This window comes from Nomascus leucogenys, chromosome 8 (genome assembly GCF_006542625.1).
Source record: "Nomascus leucogenys isolate Asia chromosome 8, Asia_NLE_v1, whole genome shotgun sequence".
Taxonomy (NCBI): Eukaryota; Metazoa; Chordata; class Mammalia; order Primates; family Hylobatidae; genus Nomascus; species Nomascus leucogenys.
In genome coordinates, this window is record NC_044388.1 from 113276737 (window position 1) to 113298030 (window position 21294).

At 54.0% G+C, this 21294-nt stretch overlaps 1 protein-coding gene across 1 annotated transcript in view; it reads right to left on the reverse strand.

Annotated features, from left to right (window-relative positions):
- The window catches only part of PNPLA7 (patatin like phospholipase domain containing 7), an 86723-nt gene that overhangs the window by 4229 nt on the left and 61200 nt on the right, over window positions 1-21294 (reverse strand). Inside the window, exons 21-28 of the mRNA XM_030818320.1 lie at window positions 19071-19220; window positions 15466-15529; window positions 14817-14985; window positions 13562-13744; window positions 12570-12688; window positions 3200-3356; window positions 335-451; window positions 120-189 (exon numbers count right to left, since the gene is read on the reverse strand). Of these exons, the coding sequence (XP_030674180.1) occupies window positions 120-189; window positions 335-451; window positions 3200-3356; window positions 12570-12688; window positions 13562-13744; window positions 14817-14985; window positions 15466-15529; window positions 19071-19220 (1029 nt within the window). The remainder of the gene's footprint in view (window positions 1-119; window positions 190-334; window positions 452-3199; window positions 3357-12569; window positions 12689-13561; window positions 13745-14816; window positions 14986-15465; window positions 15530-19070; window positions 19221-21294) is intronic.

Here is a 21294-nt window from a genome sequence, read left to right on the forward strand (position 1 = left end):
CCCACACGTCTGCATCCTTCAGGAGACCCCGCGGCCTTCCCAACCCCGGGGCTGCTGGGCTCTCCCCCTGCCCACACCTTGCACCCAAGCGGCCGCCCCTGTGCAGCAGGAGTGCTCACCGTCGGTGTGGACCCGCATGGCCGAGGCTGTGATGTCGGTGGTAATGGCGAAATAGGGAATCCACAGGTCCTGCGGGCGGACGGGGTTCAGACGGGCCCTCTCCCATCACGCTCCTGTCCCGTGTCTGGGGAGGCTGACCCAGGGCCAAGAGGTGGGGGGGCCAGGAGGGGACAGGCACTGGGGGCTGCATGGGCTTCTGAGGGTGGGGGTGCACCTCGATCTGCCGGTCCTTGAAGACGCTGCAGATGCTGCTGTTGAAGCCGGCTCCGGAGAACATGGATGTGATGGGGTAGGTGAGGTCCAGTGCGGCCTTCATCATGGACATCATGCCCTGGGGCCACATGCGCAATTTACAGAAGGCTCCCACCCTCCCTGCGGGCTGCCACAGCAGACACATGGCGCGCTGAGGGCCTCTCATGAATGGAACGGGGGTCTGGAGTGTCCTTGGGCCCCACCCAAGGTCCTGGGGCTTGGCGCCCTGGCTGGAGCCTCAGAGGGAGCAGAGGCTGGTGGACGCCCCAGGGCCTGAAAGCCAGGACACAGCCCTACCCTCGGTCCCTTCCTGACCCCTAAGCCCTCGCTGGCCCTACCCTCGCAGGCTCCGCAGCACCCCCATGTCTGGGGCCTCCTCGGCTTTCCCTGCTCAGCTCTGGGGCAAGGCGTGCCCATGCCTGTGGCCAGAGGGTCAGCAAGGAAGAGAGCTCGGGGCGGGCTGCTGGGCACATGAGGTTCCTGGGCCAGGGGGACACAGTGGATTGCTTTCGGGAAGGTCAGAGCCACCCAGCCCTGGCTCACATGCCACTGCGGTACTCCATCGGGGGTCCCGGGGAAGCCAGGCTCTCTTGGGCTCCTTCTGGGTGGGCCTGGGGCCAATCCTTCCTCGGTGAGGCAGGCAGGACTCGAGACTGACCTCAAACTAGCCTCAATGCCCAATGTGGGTGGAGAGGACTTGAGACTGACCTCAAACTAGCCTCAATGCCCAGTGTGGGTGGAGAAGATTCGAGACTGACCTCAAACGAGCCTCAATGCCCAATGTGGGTGGAGAAGATTCGAGACTGACCTCAAACTAGCCTCAATGCCCAGTGTGGGTGGAGAAGACTCGAGACTGACCTCAAACTAGCCTCAATGCCCAGTGTGGGTGGAGAGGAAGGGTCTTCCCTGCCACAGTGAGCCAGGGCTCAGGGGACGGAGGCTGGGAGGGAAGCGCTTGGAGTGTGGGCTGGACGTGCTTACGTCATGTGATGCAGGCAGTGAGAACGCCTCGGCCACAGGCAGAGGAGACCCCGGTCCTTCCCTGAGGAAGCCCCTGCCCAGTACCAGAGGGGCTCACAGTGATGAGCCAGACCACAGCGCCCGCTGTCCCCTCTCCTCAGCATGAGGGGCAGGCACACAGCCCCGGCCCCACCTTGCCCCGGCCAGTTCCCAGGGCCCAACGTTCCCAGCACGGAAGGAGGACAAGCCCAGAGAGCTCTGGCCATTCCCACACCTGGCCCCCCAGCGCCAGACCCGCAGAGGGAGAGACAGGGAGAGGGCCACCAGGTGGCTCTGGGACAGGACCGGCTCAGAGCCACCTCTGCCCATGGCGGGTTCTGTCCCAAGGACGCTGTCCCTGAGGCCGTCCTGCTGTGTGCCACTTCCCAAGCCCTCTTTTGAGCGGCCACACTGGAGGTGACTGGGTGACTCATTTTAGGGAAAGAAACATTTCGGAACAGAGAGGGGAGAAGGTGTCAGTGGCCTCGGGACTGGTGGCAGCCCAGGCCACGTGAATGCAGCACAGGCTTGCTTGGGAGCTGCTGCCGCACAGGGGGTGACGAATTTTCTTTCCTTTTAAAAGGAGAACACGAACCCTTCTGATGCTACTCATGACTCCAACCAAAGCTCGGTTTTGCTCCACAAAAGCAAGCACGGCACTGAGGAGGGCAGACGGCGGCCACGTCTGCTGGGGAGCGGAACCCGGCTGCCTCCCTTTGCTGCCCGAGGGGAGCCTGCTCTCACTGTTGTCTTTGATTCTGTATTTGGTATTCTGATTCTGGAATCTATTTATCCCAAGGCCAGAGTAGTGGCCAAAGTAGTTTACATCCCCCGTGACACTGAGCCACCCTGACCTGATCTCACATCCCCACGCCAACATCTCCCTGCCCTAAATCAACCCACGCCGGGTGCCATGCACCAGGGACAGCCCCACGGCCCCCAGCCTGCGGGAAGGACTTGGTCAGCCCATCCTCAGCTGCTCACGCTGCCCTGCCTGGCCGTTGGGTCAGAAACCCCCGTGGAGGCTCCGTGCCTCTTATTCCCAGGGGCTGTAACAATCAGCTCCTTTTCCACAATCCTGGCCTCCATGTCATCCTGCAGCCACCTCCACCATCTCAGACCCGGGCACGGATCAGACAGCCTCCCGTCATCAACCTCCACCATCTCAGACCTGGGCACAGATCAGACCGCCTCCCACCACCATCTCCACCATCTCCACCATCTCAGACCTGGGCACGGATCAGACCACTTCCAACCACCATCTCCACCATCTCAGACCCAGACATGGATCAGACCACCTCCCACCACCATCTCCACCATCTCTACCATCTCAGACCTGGGCATGGATCAGACCACTTCCAACCACCATCTCCACCACCTCAGACCCGGGCATGGATCAGACCGCCTCCCACCACCATCTCCACCATCTCCACCATCTCAGACCCGGGCATGGATCAGACCACCTCCCACCACCATCTCCACCATCTCCACCATCTCAGACCCGGGCATGGATCAGACCACTTCCAACCACCATCTCCACCACCTCAGACCCAGACATGGATCAGACCGTCTCCCACCACCATCTCCACCATCTCCACCATCTCAGACCCGGGCATGGATCAGACTGCCTCCCACCACCAGCCTACATCCGTGCCTTCTCTGTGCTGCTCCTTTGCCTCACAAGCTGCACTGGGAGGCCTCAGGGGGTAGCCTCCTCGAGGGCAGGGCCCTGCAGAGCCACATGCAGAGGCCAATGGCCCCAGCGTCCCCCAACACCAGCAAGGACCTGGGGGCTGTGCTCCAGCGAGGGTGGTGGGTGCCTGCTTACCTCGGCCCACTGCTTGGCCCGGATCCGCATCTGGCTGTAGTTCCGCTCCTCAGAGTACAGGGCACCCATGAAGGCCCCGATGGACGTGCCTCCCACCATGTCCACAGGGATGCCACACTCCGCCAAGGCCTTGAGAACGCCCACCTGGGCACAGCCTCTACACCAGCCAGGGACACAGAGCGAGGAGTGAGCACCAGGCCCAGGCTGTGCCCTGCAGAGGCCTCAGAGGTGGCCACCTGCCACCACTTGCTCATCCTCAGTTCCCAACTCCTCCACAGGCAGAGACACTGACTCAGAGAGGGACTCCAGATGCAATTTAAAATCCCTCTTTCCAGGCTCACGCCTGTAATCTCAGTACTTTGGGAGGCCAAGGTGGGCAGATCACTTGAGGCTAGGAGTTCGAGACCAGCCTGGCCAACAGGGCAAAATTCCATCTCTACTAAAAATACTAAAATTAGCCAGGTGTGGTGGTGCGCGCCTGTAATCCCAGCTACTCGGAAGGCTGAGGCAGGAGAATCACCTGAACCCAGGAGACAGAGGTTGCAGTGAGCTGAGATCACACCACTGCACTCCAGCCTGGGCAACAGAGTGAGACTCTGACTCAAAATAAATAAATAAATAAATAAATAAATAAATAAATAAATAAAAGAAAGAAATTCCTCTTTCTGGAGGTACTGAGGGACTGTGAGGCTGGGATGGGGAGGAGGCTGTCCTGAGAGACGACCGGCATTGGCCTCTTCTACCCGGAAACACAGCTGCTTCCAGCAGGGCGTCTGAGGGGTGGTGGGAAAACTGGAGTTGAGGGGCCCTGGAAGGGGGGAGCCTGGGAAGCGTCCTGAGGGGCAGCACCCCAGGAGTCAGGTGAGCTGGATGTAGACCAGCACCCATGAGACCAGGGAGCACCCCCGAGACCAGTGGGCACCCCCGAGACCAGGCAGTCAGCACCCAGGGCCTCCAATAGCTACTGCTGCTTTCATACAGAATGTCCAGCATTCAACCAAAGATTACCAGTCATATGAGAAGAAAAGCCTCATAGCCCAAAGAAAAAAACAGACAATGAAAGTGGGCCCAGAGTGCCTCCCAGGTAAGAGATACAGACACAGGCTTTTACAATGACCACGCTTAAAGTGTGCAAGGAGCCAAAAGGTGGCAACAGCAGATGAATGGGTACAAAGTAGACAAGGGAAGAGCACCCAGCCCAAAGGAGGGAACTCGGACGTGAGCCACAGCAGGGAGGGTCCCTGGAGGCATTTGCTGTGGTTTAGCTCTCTGCCCCACTGAAATCTCATGTTGAATTTTAATCCTCAGTGTTGGAGGAGGGACCTGGTGGGAGGTAACTGGATCATGGGGGCAGATTTGAGGTGGGAAGACTGCTTGAGCCTGGGAAGTCAAAGGCTGCACTGAGCTGACGTCACACCACTGCACTCCAGCCTGGACTGGAGTGAGACCCTGTCTATAAAAAAGTTCTGGAAATGAACAGTGGTAATGGTTGCAAGACATTGTAACAACATTGTATAATTAATTATATTAATATATATTAATACTTAATTGGATACTCAAAAATGGTTAAATGGTAAATTTTATGTTATGTATATTTTAACATAATAAAAAAGAACCATATGTAATACTGTCACAGAATATTACTCAGGTTTAAGCCTTAAAAACAAGTTCAAGTTGGGAGGCGGAGGTTGCAGTGAGCCAAGATCGCACCATTGCACTCCAGCCTGGGCAACAAGAGCAAAACTGTCTCAAAAAAAAAAACAAAAAAACAAAAACCCAAGTTCAAGGAATTAAAAACAAGAGTGTTAATTCTGGCATAAAACCAAATGGAAATTCTAGAAGTGAAAAATACAATAACAAATGAAAAACTCAAATGAGTGGGCTTAAAAACAGCTGAAGAGAGAAATGGTAAAATACAGGATGGGTCAGAAGAAAATATTCATTGAATCATGAAGCATCAAGAGGATAGAATATGTAAAAATATTGTTTTACAAAATCTGTAAGGGAGTTTAGGAAACATGGGATCTGGCACCAAACTCTAATGTATGTGTAATCGGAGCCACAGAAAGCAGACGGGGAGGGAGCCGTATCTGAAGAGACAGTGTAGCATGTTCTAGAGACAGACATCAGGCCTCAGAATCCAGAAGCACGATAAATCCTAACATAAATCAAAAGAAAACCATTCTCATGTTGTCAAAAACCCAAGGAAAGAAAAAACCTTTAAGCCAGCCTGATAAAACAAAAGACGCGGTACCTTAACTTTTCTATCCTCTGAGTGGTTGCGAGAGAGTATATATTTACTATCTGTTTCTTTACAGACAATGCTTGTCTAAATGTTAGGGAAAAAAGAACAATTTAAATAAAAGCGTAAAATTAAGCAAATAACAAAGATAAGAGCATAACTTAAGGAGCCAAAAACAAACATAGAGAAGATTGACAAAGATGAAAGTTGGTGTTGGAGGGACCGATTCGACGGACAGCCCTGGTGAGGCCGATCAAGGAAATAAAAGAGAGAAAGCATCAATGATGAACAGGAAAGAAAATGGGAACGTCAGTGCAGATGCTTTAGTTTAAAAGACTGAACAGCTTCATGACATAAATAGAAAAATTCAGATAAAATGGGCACATTTTTAGAAAAACCTAACTCACCAAAATAACATAAGAAATAGAACATCTGAGTAGTACTGTAACTCAGTAAAGATTAAATAAATTTAATCTATTTATTTTTTATTTTTATTTTTAGACAGGGTCTAGCTGTCACCCAGGCTGGAGTGCAGTGGCATGATCACAGCTCACTGCAGCCTCAACCTCCTGGGCTCAAGTGATCCCCCTCCTGCCTCAGCCTCCCAAGTAGCTGCGACCACAGGTACACACCATCACACCCAGCTAATCTTTTCATTTTTTATAAAGATAGGGTCTCACTATATTGCCCAGGCTGGTCTAGAACTCTTGGGCTCAAGAAATCCTCCCTGCTTGGCCTCCCAAATTGCTGGGATTACAGGTGTGAGGCACCGTGCCTGGCCTCTTGGAAGGTTTTATGTAAAATTTGTTTTATTTATTCCTTATATGTTTCATAAAATTCACTGGTGAAACCATCTGGACATGAAACTTTCTTTGTGGGGATTTAAAAGTTACAGATTCCATTTCTGGCTGAGCTCAGCGGCTCACACTTGTAATCCCAGCAGTGAGCTGTGATGACACCACTGCACTCCAGCCTGGGCAACAGAATGAGACACTGTCTCAAAGAAAATAAACAAAAATAAAAAAGTAAAAATAAAAAATTTTTAAAAACCTTCCAGAGAATAGGAAAAGAAGACGAACTTCCCATTTCAGCTTATGAAGCCGACAGACAAACCTTCATACCAAACTCGGTAAAGACATTTCAAAAAAGGGCAAGTTCAGTCCAGTCTTACTCAGGTTTGAGTAGAATCTAGCAATATACAAACAGGATAACTTTAACATCATGACGAAATGGGTCTGTCCCAGGAGCACAATGTTAATTTTAATTTGAAAATCAATGTAATTAACACATTAACAGATTAAATAGAAAATACAATCATCTCGATAGAGTCACAGAAACAACCATTCATGATTAAAAAAACTGAGGAAACTGAGAATAAAAGGGAACTTCCTCAGTCTGACCAAGGGCAGCCACAAAATGCCAGCAGCCAAGATCACAGTCAGTGGTGGTCTGAACACCTGCTCCCATGCCTAGAATGAGGGTTGGGTGTCTGCGCCCACCATGTGTATCCACACTGCACTGGTGGTTCTGACCAGCGCAGTAAGGCAAGAAAAAGAAACAGAAAGAAAGTACATATGCATATTGTACAGGAAGAGAAAATACTGTTTTAATCTCAGAAAATTTAACTATGTGTATAGAAAGTCAGAAAGAATCTACAACAAAGCTACAAGAATAAATGAATTTAGCAGGGTTGTAAGATATATAAGATCAATTTATAAATATCAATTATATTTCTATATACTGGCAACAAACAATTTGAAAATGAAGTCTAAAAGATACCATTTATGGCCGGGCACAGTGGCTCACACCTGTAATCCTAGCACTTTTGGAGCCCAAGGTGGGCGGATCATAAGATCAGGAGTTCAAGACCAGCCTGGCCAAGATGGTGAAACTCTGTCTCTACTAAAAATACAAAAATTAGCCAGGCGTGGTGGCAGGCACCTATAATCCCAGCTCCTCAGGAGGCTGAGACAGAGAATTGCTTGAACCTGGGAGGCGGAGCTTGCAGTGAGCCGAGATCGCGCCACTGCACTCCAGCTGGGTGACAGAGCAAGACTCCGTCTCAAAAAAAAAAAAAAAAAAAAAATGAAGATACCATTTATAATAGTTTTTTAAAAGCCTGTAAAACCCTTAGAAATATAGTTAACAAAAGATGTGCAAGACCTCTACACTGAAGACCGCAAATCATGGCTGATCGTAACTACAGAAGGCCTAAGTACATGGGGAGAGCTGTCTAGATTGTGGGCTGGAAGGCTCAATGCTGTCAACTAATGACGTACAGATGCAATGTATTCCTCCATCCAAATCTCAGGAGGCTTTCTTTTTGGAGACACTGACGAGCTGATTTTAAAATTCACATGCAAATGCAAAGGGCCTAGGACAGCCAAAACAATTAAAGAAAATGGAAAATGGAAGGAACTATGTGACTCCTCAATGCCAAGATTGACTGTGAAGCCACAGTAACTAAGACAGTGTAGTATTGTCACTAAGGATAGAGAAACACACCAGTGGAACCCAGCAAGGTCCAGATGGGCTCACACCTGCAGGGCCACTGGGTCTGACGGAGGCCTCAGCAGTTCCGGAGGGAGGGAAGGTGTACTCATCCATTTCCATTCTGCTCTGAAGAAACTCCTGAGACTGGGTTATTTATAAAGAAAATGAGGTTGAGGCTGAGTACAGTGGCTTGGCAGGATTACCCAGCACTTGAGCCACTGTACCCAGCCTCAACCTCGTTTTCTGTATCAATTACAAGCCTGTAATCCCAGCACTTTGGAAGGCCGAGGTGGGCGGATCACTTGAGGTCAGGAGATCAAGACCAGCCTGGCCAACATGGTGAAACCCCGTCTCTACTAAAAATACAAAAATTAGCTGGGTGTGCTGGTAGGCGCCTGTAATCCCAGCTACTCGGGAGGCTGAGGCAGGAGAATCACTTGAACCTGGGAGGCGGAGGTTGCAGTGAGCCGAGATTGCACCATTGCACTCCAGCCTGGGCGACAGAATGAGGCTCCATCTCAAAAAAAAAAAAAAAAAAAAAAGATTTAGGCCAGGCAAGGTGGCTCACATCTGTAATCCCAGCACTTTAGGGGAGGCTGAGGCGGGCAGATCACGAGGTCAGGAGTTTGAGACCAGTCTGACCAACATGGTGAAACCCGGTCTCTACTAAAAATACAAAAATTAGCCGGGTGTGGTGCCACATGCCTATAATCCCAGCTACCCAGGAGGCTGAGGCAGGAGAATTGTTTGAACTCAGAAGGTGGAGGTTGCAGTGAGCTGAGATTGCACCACTGCACTCCAGCCTGGGTGACAAAGCAAGACCCTGTCTCGAAACAAACAAACAAAAGAATTGGTGATAACAGCTGTGTTTGTAATAATCAAAACCAGAAAACCAACCAACTGTGCATGGACAGGAAGGGGGATAAGCAAAGCGTGGTGAGGGCACCACGGAAGCCGGCCCGGCACTGCCACTGATGAGAGTCAGGAGTGCAGACAAATCTCAGGCATGTTATGTCGCATGATCAACGCCAGACACCAACAGGCGCATAGTGGAAAATCTGAGCGAGCAAAGAGGGCACAAGGAAAGCCCGCGACGAGCGTTCTCAGGAGCGCGATGCAGCCCTGGAGGAACACTGGAGTGCCGTGGGGAAACGCACTCAGACCTCAGAGATATTTTAGCAGAAAAGATCAACTGCAAGATACATTTGAGAAAAATCTTCCAGAAAGTGGAACAGAAGGACAGAGATGAAGATTAGGGGAGAGAAAAGACTAAAAATTAGAAGATCCATCTAAGATGCCCCAAATCTGACCATCAGAAGCTCCATGAAGGCTGGGCACGGTGGCTCACGCCTGTACTCCCAGCACTTTGGGAGGCTGAGGCAGGCGGATCACGAGGTCAGGAGATCGAGCCCATCCTGGTTAACACGGTGAAACCCCGTCTCTACTAAAAATAAAAAAAAATTAAAAAAGTAAAAAATTAGCTGGGCGTGGTGGGGGTGCCTGTAGTCCCAGCTACTTGGGAGGCTGAGGCAGGAGAATGGTGTGAACCTGGGAGGCGGAGCTTGCAGTGAGCCGAGATCGTGCCACTGCACTCCAGCCTGGGTGACAGAACGAGACTCTGCCTCAAAAAAAAAAAAAAGAAAAAAAAAGAAGCTCCAGGAAGAGAGAACACAGATAAGAGGGAGGTAAACATTTTCATTTAGAAAAATTAAAAATTTCCCAGAGTTGAAGTCTGTGAGTTTCCAAATTTGAAAGGGTCCACTGGGAATCCAGTGTCAGTGGATGCAAAAAGAGCCACATGAAGGCCCGTCATCATGCACTTTCAGAATACCAAGAATGCAGAGTCTCGGCTGGGCACAGTGGCTCACGCCTGTAATCCCAGCACTCCGGAAGGCTGAGTGGGGAGGATTGCTTGAAGCTGGGAGTTGAGGCTATAGTGAGCTTATGATCGCCACTGCACTCCAGCCTGGGCAACAGAGCGAGACCCTGGTTTTTTTTTGAGATGGAGTCTCGCTCTGTCGCTCAGCCTGGAGTGCAGTGGTGCAATCTCAGCTCACTGCAAGCTCCACCCCCCCGGGTTCACGCCATTCTCCTGCCTCAGCCTCCCAAGTAGCTGGGACTACAGGCGCCCGCCACCACGCCCGCCTAATTTTTTGTATTTTTAGTAGAGATGGGATTTCACCGTGTTAGCCAGGATGGTCTTGATCTCCTGACCTTGTGATTTGCCCATCTCGGCCTCCCGAAGTGCTGGGATTACAGGTGTGAGCCACTGTGCCCGGCCGAGACCCTGTTTTTTTTAAAAAAAGAATCTCCTACAAGGTTCCAGAAGAAAAAATAGGCCTTGTGAATAAAAATTGCATTAAATTTCTCAACAGCAATACAAAAAACTAAAAAGACAATGGAACCATGCCTTAAAATTCTCAGGGAAATTTATTTCCATGTAGAATTCTATACCCAGCCAAACTATCATTGAAGTATGGGAATAGAATGAGGACATTTGCTGATATGCATGGTCTTAAAATGTTTACTTCCCCATGCATCTTGTCCTAGGGAGATTTCTAGAACATGTATCCACCAAAATGAGGAATAAACCAATAAAGAAGACATGAAATTACAGGAAATGGAATTGAACACAGGAGAGAAACAAAGGTAGTTTACAGGGTGTTGGTGAAAGAAAATTCCAGGCCAATGTCTCAGCAGCGTGTTAGAAAACAACCAGTAGAGATACGAGGAGGCTAGAGGGCTTTTGGGAGGACGACTCCTGAAAACTAAACAGAGATGAGTGGTATGTCCGAACATACCAAGAGGAGGTTAATGCCTGCCTCAGTGTCTTAGGGTAAATTAAGGATACCCAGAAAACTGAACAAATGTGACAATTATTAACTCCAAGGAAGGAACTTCAATCATAGGATAGGATAGGATGTGACTTAGCTCTGAGTGACACCCACATTGTCATAACAACACAGACAGTGAGTGCTGGCTAACTAGTGATGGGACCACACTGGGATTCTGAGTGGAAAGAAGGGAGACAGATGCATAGATGAGTGATTGATCAATAGTTAGATAGACTCTGACTGCAGGTGTTGAAGGGGGTTAAGAAGTCAACAATCTAAAACTAAAAAAAACAAAACAAAAACTTAGTAGAATAGGAATATGATTTAGAAATACAGACAAGCAAACAGCCCAGAACACCGGACATGGTTATTTCTGGGATAACTCTGGACGTGGTGCTGGAGGGAGGGCAAGGGACTGCAGTTACGTGCCTTACAGAACTGTATGGCTTCTAAGTATTACCTTGATCAAAGCTACGTTCTCATTAAAAATGCTGCTGATGTGGCCTGGGCTCAACTGCTCCAAGTCCCTGCACTGTCCCAGACCCACAGAAAGAGACTTGGGTCCTGTCCCCAGCCTGGCAACCTCGGGCAAGCCATTGAACTGCTCTAGGCCAACTTCCCCAGCTTTCAAGAGAAAGTGTGGCACAAGACAAGGTGGAAAGTCCCGTAGACAGAAGGATGCAGTGGGCACTTCATCACCTAGACCAGCCCCAGGCTGACAGGGCCCTGCCCTGGGGCCAGCAGAAGCATCCTCGAGGCCCTGGGGCTACCTCTGAGCTTTTCCCTGGGTAGCAGTACTGGCACTCCGTGGGAGATGGGAGGGGCTGCCGGAGAGGCCCCACCCCAGCAGGGGAGCCCTGGCCTGGACCCCCCCCAGGCACCCCTCGACGTCCTCCCTTCCTTTGGGGGCAGCAGTAGGAGGCTCCGCCCTGCCCCTTACACACACCTGACTCAGCAGAGGGGCACGTGCCTGTCCCACCCTCCTCATGGCTCCCGGGCTACATCTCTGTTCCAAGTGTATTGAAGTTTAGGAGAAGGTGGTGTCTGATGACAAGGCAGGGGAGGAGGTATCTGGGTTTGAAGTCCCTGGAGGACTCAGTTTGGGCAGATCATTCTTTATCAAGTACTGGAGTGAAGGAAACTCACTAGACCCCGGGAAAGACCGGCTAAGGAAAGAGCAGAGGTTTCAGAGGAGGAGACAAAAAGGGCCAACAAGCAACCGCTTCTTTTTTTTTTGAGACAGAGTCTCGCTCTGTCACCAGGCTGGAGTGCAGTAGCACAATCTCGGCTCACCACAACCTCCGCCTCCTGCATTCAAGCAATTCTCCTGCCTCAGCCTCCCAAGCAGCTGGGACTACAGGAGCGTGCCACCACACCTAATTTTTCTATTTTTAGTAGAGACTGGGTTTCGCCACATTGGCCAGGATGGTCTTAATCTCTTGACCTCGGGATCTGCCCGCCTCGGCCTCCCAAAGTGCTGGGATTACAGGCGTGAGCCACTGCGCCCAGCCCAAGCAACCACTTCTAAGCAAAGACAGTCAAAACGAGATATGTCTTCTACTAAACTGGCCATAATAAAACCAGGGCCACTTTGGGTGTCAGTGGACACACCGCATGTGCAAGGGTCTGCAGGGCCTGCTCAGAGGATAGGCCGGGGGGGAGGCTGGGTCTGGACAGGCGGCCTGAGGATCTCGTCTCCTCGTCTGTGGGTGACACCCCCCGCCCCCCACACCCAGCACCCGAGGGGGCAACTGTCACCACACGCACCAATGAGGAGTGTGTAGGAAGTGGGGGGACTCACCTTGCTCCCCCTCCCCCAAGCACCAGGGCAATGGCATTGCCCGTCAGCACCCTCGCCAGGCGGGAGAAGTCTGAATGTCGGTCCGGGGGCCGCTGGAAGACACGCTTGTACATCTCCACCTGGGGGAGGAGCCGTCAGGCAGGGCTGGTGCAGGGCCCCACCCTCGGCCGAGACCTCGAATCCTGGCTTGACTGGGGGGAGTTTCCTCCACTTCTGACCCAAACCGACCCCAAACCCTCTCCAGCATGCAGCAGGCCCTGCCTGATACGACTGGTCAGCACCTCAGTGCCGGGGCCGGGCCCCAGAGACAGCTACTGGGGCGAGGACACTGGCAGAGGGTACGTGGGCAAGAGAGTGGGCCCGGGCGGGGGGCCAGAGGGCATCCTCAGAGCTGTCCTCACTGGGGTCCCCCTATCCTGCAGCAGATGGTGCCTTCAGGGTGCAGGTTTCTCGACGGAGCTGTGGGCTGGGGGCCGTGAGCATGAGCAGCCTCCCCACACCCCTCACCCTCAGGCCCCAGGGCTGCCTGAGGACACAGGAATTAAAAGTCTCAGGGTCTTCTGCCCAAAAGAGGGAGCAGCGCTGGCCTGAGGACACCCTCATCAGCTGGATGTGGGGGCCTCAGCCTCAGCCCTGAGCAGCCCTGACATGAGGCCCATCCCCCAGGGTTCACCGAGCACCCCTGACGTCAGGCCCATCCCCAGGGTTCACCGAGCCCCACTGACGTCAGGCCCATCCCCAGGGTTTGCTGAGTCCCCAGCCCGATGGCCGCCCTGTGCCTGCCCCCACCACACCGGCTGCCTCCTGGCCGTGGCCACCAGAGGCCCAAAGGGCAAGATGAAGGAGATGTGAGGCAGGGTCACGTTCCCAAGCACAGGAAGGGCCCAGGGAGTGAAGGTGTCAGGGAATCAGGTGGGGAATGTGAACGCTTCAAACGTTCAAGGAAATGAACCACAGAGCCACGGGCAGGCAGCCTCCTCTCCCCGCCTCACCAGCTTGGGCAGGCTCCTCCTGGAGAAGACGCGGCGCGGGCAGCAGAGGTGCAGGTGGCCGGAGCACCAGCTCCGCATGTTGAGCCACTCCACGGTGCGGGCTGGCACCGGGCCCTCCTCCCTGTGCAGCAGGATCAGCTGCTTCTGGGCACGCACAGCTGTGCTCTCCAGCATCCGCTCCAGCTGAAAGGCAGAGCCCACGTGTCTGGCAGCCGGGCGAGCCTGGGACTCGGGGCAGGACGGAGCTGAGGGCCAGCACAGACGGTCTGAGGGCAGGACCCCGGGAGCAGCTCCTGGGTTCTGCAAAGCAACTTGGCTGTGGCCTGGTCTTGGCGCTGCCGAAGCTCCGACGGCAGGGGTCCGTCCGTCCACTGTGTGCCAGGCAAGGTCAGCAGGGCAGGAGGGGCACCTCCTCTTGCTGTTTCTCTAACACTGCCTCATAAACACACACAGCAACCTTTTCAAATGAGGCATTTTGCAAACAAACCCTCACAAGGGAGCATCAGTAGCTGCAGAACGGGAACATACATCAGAGAGGAGGAATTTTTAGCTGCCCCAGGATTAGCCCAGGCAGGCTTGTGATGAGAACAGAGCAGGGGGCAGAGGAGGGAGACGGGAAATGCGAACTGAAGGCAGGAAGCTGGAGAACACGGACAGGACTGGGCGGCTGTGAGCCCGAGGCCTCGCCTGCAGCAGTGGCCAGGTGGAAGGTCCACAAGCAATCGGGTCAGTGATCTGCTGCCATCTGGGAACCTGCAGACACAGCCTGGGGCCGGCGTCCCGAAGGTGCCTGCAGAAGGCTGTTCCTGTTGGCTGAGGATGCAGAGGCAGGGGGTGAGGCATTCACAAGAGGAAAACTAGGCAGCCAGAAAAAGCAGTGAGGGCAACAGGAACGACGCTGATACCTAAGTGCTGTGGAGAAAAGCAAACTTCAGACGGCACAAAATAGGGCACCGTTTACGTAAAAAGTTAGTCCTGGAAAGGGCTTCCTGCACCTGCTGTAAAAGTGCGAAAGGCGGCCAGAGGCTCCGGCTTCACAAGAGGCCACGTGGGGCACCTGCCCTGCTCTGTGCTAGAACCGCTGGAGGTCAATACAGCACCGTGTTTTAAAAACATGGGTGGCAGATATCTGAATGTTGGCTCTTATTATCTGTCTTTTTCTGAGTTTGTGCAGTATTTCACTCAAAGGAAAAGAGAAACAGGAGTTTCTGAAGAGAGGGCTCTCCCCAGCTCCACCAGCCCTCCCCATGCTCACCTCGCCCACCGTGGGCTCCTGGTCACCCAGGCCCACGATGAGGATGCAGTCGGCCTGGCGCACGCAGCGCTGGGTCCAGGGTGTGAGCGTGCCGTCTGCCTGGTAGAGCACGATCCTGTGGGTGTCCTCCTGCTGCCCCAGCCAGACGGACAGCCGGTACTCGTGGACACTGCAGGACGCAGAGGGAGTACCTCACTACTCTGCAGGGGCCTGGCACTCTTAGCATGTGTCCCAGGGGGAAAGAGGCAGCAGAGGCCAGCACCAGCCGCTGCCCCTTCCCCTCCCTGCCCAGCACTTCCTGCCATCGCTAGTTCGCAGTGAGTTATTCAGGGCCTAGGCGGTCACGCAGAGGCTGCAGTTAAGCTCAGAGGCTGAGGCTCATTGAGGGGCAGGCTGGGGAGGGTTAGACCCGGGGCTGCCCAGGCGGGAAGCGGGGGCTGGGGTCCCCTGGGAGGCCTGACAGTGCCCAGCAGGTCAGCGCTGCCCAGTGTGTCCAATGAAGGGAGTCACGTCATCAGGCCTCACACCACAGTGTTGCTGGACGAGGAGCACACTGCAGTGCAGATGCTGGATGTGGACACAGTGGGGACACATCTCAGGGCTGTGCTGGGCCGGCGGGGAGGAAGCAGTCGGGGCTGGCGGCACGCACCTGTCCAGGGCAGCAGAGCCGAGGCGCTGTTTTATGTTGTCACTGGTCAGCAGCAGGGTCGGGCCTGAAAACACCATCACCAGTAACGGAGCCTGCCTGAGCAGCCCACCTCCAACGCCCAGCAAGGCACCAACGCCCAGCAAGGCACTGACGCCCAGCAAGGCACTGACGCTGACAGGGCACCAACGCCCAGCAAGGCACCAAGGCGGAGGAAGGCAGTGAGAGCCCACTCCCCACCCCCAAGACCTGCTCCCCTTGAGCGCAACTGCCAAGCCTTCTTCACCTGCCAGTGAGGAAGGGCCTGTGGCCTGATGCTACCTCCCCTCTGCCCTGAAGGAGGCCTCGGGCTGCCTCTCTGAGCCTCGGTCTCCTCCAGCACGAGGAGCAGTGGAATCTGTGTCCTGCCACATGTGCAGGGCAAGGAAGGCTGTGCGATGGGAGACAACATAATTTCCAAAACCCAGATTGTCGAGGTGCCAGACGCCAAGAGGCCAGGGTCCCCAGTGTCGAGATGCCTGTTCGTATGCATCTCCCACATGGGCACGGCTGTCAGAGCCCTTCTCAACCAGGGGCGCCAGTGTCAGCCCCGGCGTCACGGCCACCAGAGGCTCGGGGGAGAAGCTAAGATGAGGGGCTCAGCCTGAGGGGTGCTGCTTGGCAGTGCCGGGTGGGAAAGGACTCAGAGCCCCATGTATGGGAAGCAGGGAGGTCTAATTCTAATTAAAAGCTAGAGATCGGCCGGGCGCGGTAGCTCACGCCTGGAATCCCAGCACTTCGGGAGGCCAAGGAGGGCGGATCACGAGGTCAGGAGATCGAGACCAGCCTGGCTAACACGGTGAAACTCCATCTCTACTAAAATTACAAAAATTAGCCGGGCGTGGTGGCGGGTGCCTATAGTCCCAGCTACTTGGGAGGCTGAGGCAGGAGAATGGCATGAACTCGGGAGGCGGAGCTTGCAGTGAGCCGAGATCGCGCCATCGCACTCCAGCCTGGGCGACAGAGCAAGACTCCGTCTCAGGAAAAAAAAAAAAGCTAGAGATCAGATCAGTGTGTCTCGTGCCTTGCCTTAACTAGCAACATTTGTTTCTTAGAGGCACACAAAATAAGGGCCCCTCTTACAAGTGAACTGGAATGCCCCCTGGGCTCAAGAGACAGCTGTGAGCCCAAAATCTAGCCCAATGCCGGTGCGATGTGCAGCAGCCGGAACCTGCTCCCTGCTGTGGGACTGCAGCCTGGTGCAACCTCACTGGAAGTCGGCTTGGTGGTTTCTTCTACAACTAAACATACTCTGACCACAGGATCCGGCAATTATGCTCTTTGGTGTTTGCCCAAAGGCACTGAAAACCTCTGTCCACACAGAAGCACGCACACAGGTGTTTATAGCAGCTTCACTCATAATTGCCAAATCCTGGAAGCAGCCAAATGCCCTCCAGTAGATGAACAGATAAACTGTGGTGCGTCCAGGCAGCGGAAGATGACTCAGCACCAAAAAGAACTGAGCTCCAGGCCAGGGAAAGGCCAGGAGGAACCTTGCGTGCACGTGACTGAGTGGGAGAAGGCCGTCTGCAGAGGCTACACCGTGTGGTTCCATTTCTATCACTTTCTCAGAATGACAAAATTACAGAGATCAAGAACAGATCCGCGGCTGCCGGCAAGCTGGGGTGCTGGGTGACAACGTGGCAGCCACCTGCAGGGTCTCCTCCGTGACAGAGTGGCCCCGTGTGGTGCAGGTCACAGAAACGGCACCCACGCCACACCGCACCACACACACCCAGGAGGGCAAGGACAGGCTGCTGGGACCCGAGGGGTCTGCAGACGGCGTAAACGCCAACGTCCCGGCCTCAATGTTACCCTCTAAGGCGCTGCCCGTGAGGGAGCCCTGGCGAGGGGCACATGGGGTCTCTACTATTCCATAATTTCTCCAATCCTATAATTATTTCAAAATAAAGTGGGTTTTTTGTTTTTGTTTTGACACGGAGTCTCACTCTGTTGCCCAGGCTGGAGTGCAGTGGCACCATCTCGGCTCACTGCAACCTCCATTTCCCGGAGTCAAGCGATTCTCCTGCTTCAGCCTCCCTGGTAGCTGGGACTACAGGCGCCCGCCAACAAGCCTGGCTAATTTTTGTGTTTTTAGTGAGACGGGGTTTCAACATATTGGCTAGGCCGCTCTTGAACTCCTGACCTCAAGTGATCCTCCCACCTCAGCTTCCCCAAGTGCTGGGATTACAGGCGTGAGCCACCACGCCTGGCTTAAAAGGGAACTAGTTTATGTGATGCGGGACAGCTCCACCGCCCAGCTCGAAGATGTTTTTGGATGCACTTGGAATACTCTGACTGATGTCACTGGAAATGAGTAAGATTTTCTGCATATACTGGGAATATGTGTCATGTAATGACGGTCAAGGCCATCAGACAAGGCAATCCATGCTTTACGTGTTTTAAAATTTTGTTTTGAGAGTAACTTTCATTTATTTATTTTTGAGATAGAGTCTTGCTCTGTCACCCATGCTGGAGTGCAGTGCTGCGATCTCAGCTTACTGCAACCTCTACCTCCCGGGTTCAAGCGATTCTCCTGCTTCAGCCTCCCACATAGCTGGGATTACAGGCATTCCCACCACCATGCCCAGCTAATTTTTGTATTTTTAGTAGAGATGGGGTTTCACCATGTTGGCCAGGCTGGTCTCAAACTCCTGACCCTAAGTGATCCGCCCGCCTCGGCCTCCCAAAGTGCTGGGATTACAGGCCTGAGCCACCGCACCTGGCTGAGAATAACTTTTAAATATTAGATGTTTATAGTAGCATCTTTCTACACTATAAATTTTTTGCATTTATTGTTTTCTATTACCAAATGTCTGTATCAAGAGAGAGCATTTTCACATGGTTCTGAAATACTCTTGCCACAATATATTGTTTCATAATAATTATACAACATTCATTGCATTTATTATTATTATTATTATTATTATTATTTGAGACGGAGTCTTGCTCTGTCACCCAGGCTGGAGTGCAATGGTGTGTGATCTTGGCTCACTGCAACCTCCGCCTCCCGGGTTCAAGCGATTCTCCTGCCTCAGCCTCCCCAGTAGCTGGGATTACAGATGCCCACCACCACGCCCAGATAATTTTTGTATTTCTAGTAGAGATGGGGTTTTACCATGTTGGCCAGGCTGGTCTTGAACTCCTGACCTCGGCCTCCCAAAGTGCTGGGATTACAGGCATGAGCCACCGCGCCCGGCCGCATTCATTATTATTGCATTATTTTGCCAAGACAACACTGAACTTTTTAGTATAACCTTAAACCCACAGAAAACTGACTTCCTGTCTATCATCATGGTCCCTATAATCACATGAAAACTTGTAAATAAAATGTTGCAAAGAATATAGAATAACTTAGTATTTTGAGAGTTCTCAGGAAATTCAATTCCTTGTCCTTGAATCCCCAAATTTAACAGCTGCCAGGAATTTGGAAACACTACCGAACACCGACCCCACCTGAGCCCTGGCCACCCACCGCCGTGTCCCCTCGAAGACAGAGGGCAGTCGGCAGGTGCCCTCCACCAGGCCCAGAACCCAAGGACGGCTGGAGGCTGGGAGGCCGGGCTTACCGATGGCGCTGAGGGCGTGCTCCAGCTCCAGGGCAAAGGCGGTGAGGGGCACTTCCTCTGACACGGGCATCACTGCCACCGTGGACAGGTTGACAGCCGGGTTCCCCGAGTCCCACTTGCTGCCCTCCGTGGGGAGCCCAAGCTGGTGGCCTGTGGAGCAAAGGACCCACGTCAGCTGGGACAGCCCACACGCTCACAGATGCCTCCAGACGCCCTGTGGCCCCCCAGGCTGCACTTGAGCAACGCAGCAGCACCAGAGGCTGCCTGGACCTCGCGCCTCCTCCAGGCCTCAGGGGCTGCCTGGACCTCGCGCCTCCCCAGCCCTCAGGGGCTGCCTGGACCTCGTGCCTCCCCAGTCCTGAGGCTATCTTGGTCTCACGCCTTCCCCAGCTCTTCCTAATGAGCTGTCAGTCCACGCCTGCAAGCGTCCCCAGGCCCCACACAGCACGCCTGACCAGCACTGGCCCAGGCCCAGGCCCAGGGAGTGGATTCGTCCTGACCCACCAAAGACAGTGATTCAGGGAGCGACTGAAAGGAATGTGAGGCTCAGAGTAAACCAGACCAACTCTCCAGGTGAGGCCTCATCCTCTGAACCACCCCTCGCAGGGCTTTCCACCACTCACTCCAGGAACAGTAAACAACACACGGGCTAGAGATCAACAGGCCCGTTTCTCTTGTCTGTCATCTGCAAAGGATTCCAGAAACCAAAGGAGCACAGCGCAGCCCTGAGAAGCCTGGGCCGGGCCCTGGAGACCCCGGAGATGCGAGAGAGGAGGTCAAGGCAGACCAGGCTTTCCTCTCCCTGAGACTGGAGCCTCCAGGGCCCACCAAGGGGCCCACCCAGACAGGCAGGACCCTCTCCCCGGCCCCCATGTGGGCTCTGGGGCCCCTCAGCCAGCACAGTGGCAAGGACGTGGACCGGGGGTCTGGGACTTGAGAGTCCCCCAGAGGGTCCCAGGCCCTGTTTACTGGACGCCGTCTGGTGAGTGGCATCTCTGCTTCCACAGAAGAGCTTGAGGGGATGGCCTCACCACTCCTGAGGCCACCGTGCCACCAGCCACGCTCCTGCCGAGGGTCTCCTGCATCCAGGTGCCGTGGACGCTCCTGCTCTGCAGTCCCCATGGCCCAGCCCTCCCACGGGCTGTCCCCTGGCCTATGCCTCCCGTCCCCAGTGAGGTGGCTTCCAAAATCCACCAGACACGCAGGTCCTGATTGGCCAAGGTCAGAGTAAGGGGACGCGGCATGGTCAGGGAAGAGGCCAGGAGAGCAAACCTGGGGACACAGAACCAAGTGAGGGCTTAAGGGCCACTCCCTGCGGACGGCAGCCAGTGGACGCCTGCAAGCTCCCGGGACGCACACGGCGCCGTGGCAGCACTGCGGGTAAGAGCCTGTGAATGGGGAACGTGGCTCGGAGAACCAGCGCACAGCCGGCAATCGTGTGCTCACAGGAAAATAGCTGATGACATGCTGCTGAGCAGGAAAGCTGCAGAGTGGTTTATAAAAACGATTCCATTATTAAATAAATACTCAAGGCCTCCTGAAACAAAAACACCTGTACCTGTATGCAGGCAGAAACACGGATAAATGATGCTGCCCATCCAACATCCTGAATGAGTGTCCAAGACTCACACAGCCCCAGATCCTCCCTCGGACTTGGCCCCCACCTCCGGCCCCAGGCTCCTACCCGACCCAGCAACGCTCAGTCCCCGCCCTCAGTCCAACTCAGCACTGGGAGCCCTGGGCCTCCACTGCCCAGCCTTGGGGTGGCTTCAGCCGCCTGCTTGAGAGGAGGCTCTGTGCACAGTGGCCAGGGCTGACCTTCAATGCCCAAATCTGCCAGGAGCCTTTTTTGCTCAAAGCCCCCAGTGCCCATCCCCACTCAGAACAAGCCAAAGTCTGCAGCCTCTGCCCATCTGCGGTCCCCGAGAGCTGCTGGTGACCCCCACACCACACAGCTCTCTCCCTGGCCCAAAGGGTCCTGACCTCCTCAGGGAGCGCTGCCCCACCATCTGCGTGCCCCTGCCCCTCCCCACCCTCTTCTGAGCCATCTCTCTTGCCTTCTTGGTCTGATTTCGTCCCTGACCCAACTCGACTGGAGCTCTAGGAGAGGGCTCTTTCCTGACTGGCTTCCTGAGCATGGTGCCAGCTTCCGACAGGGCCCAGTGCTCGGTCGGCCCCAGCAGGTAAGCCAGGGATGGAGGGTTGCGTGCTGCGCACCGGCTGC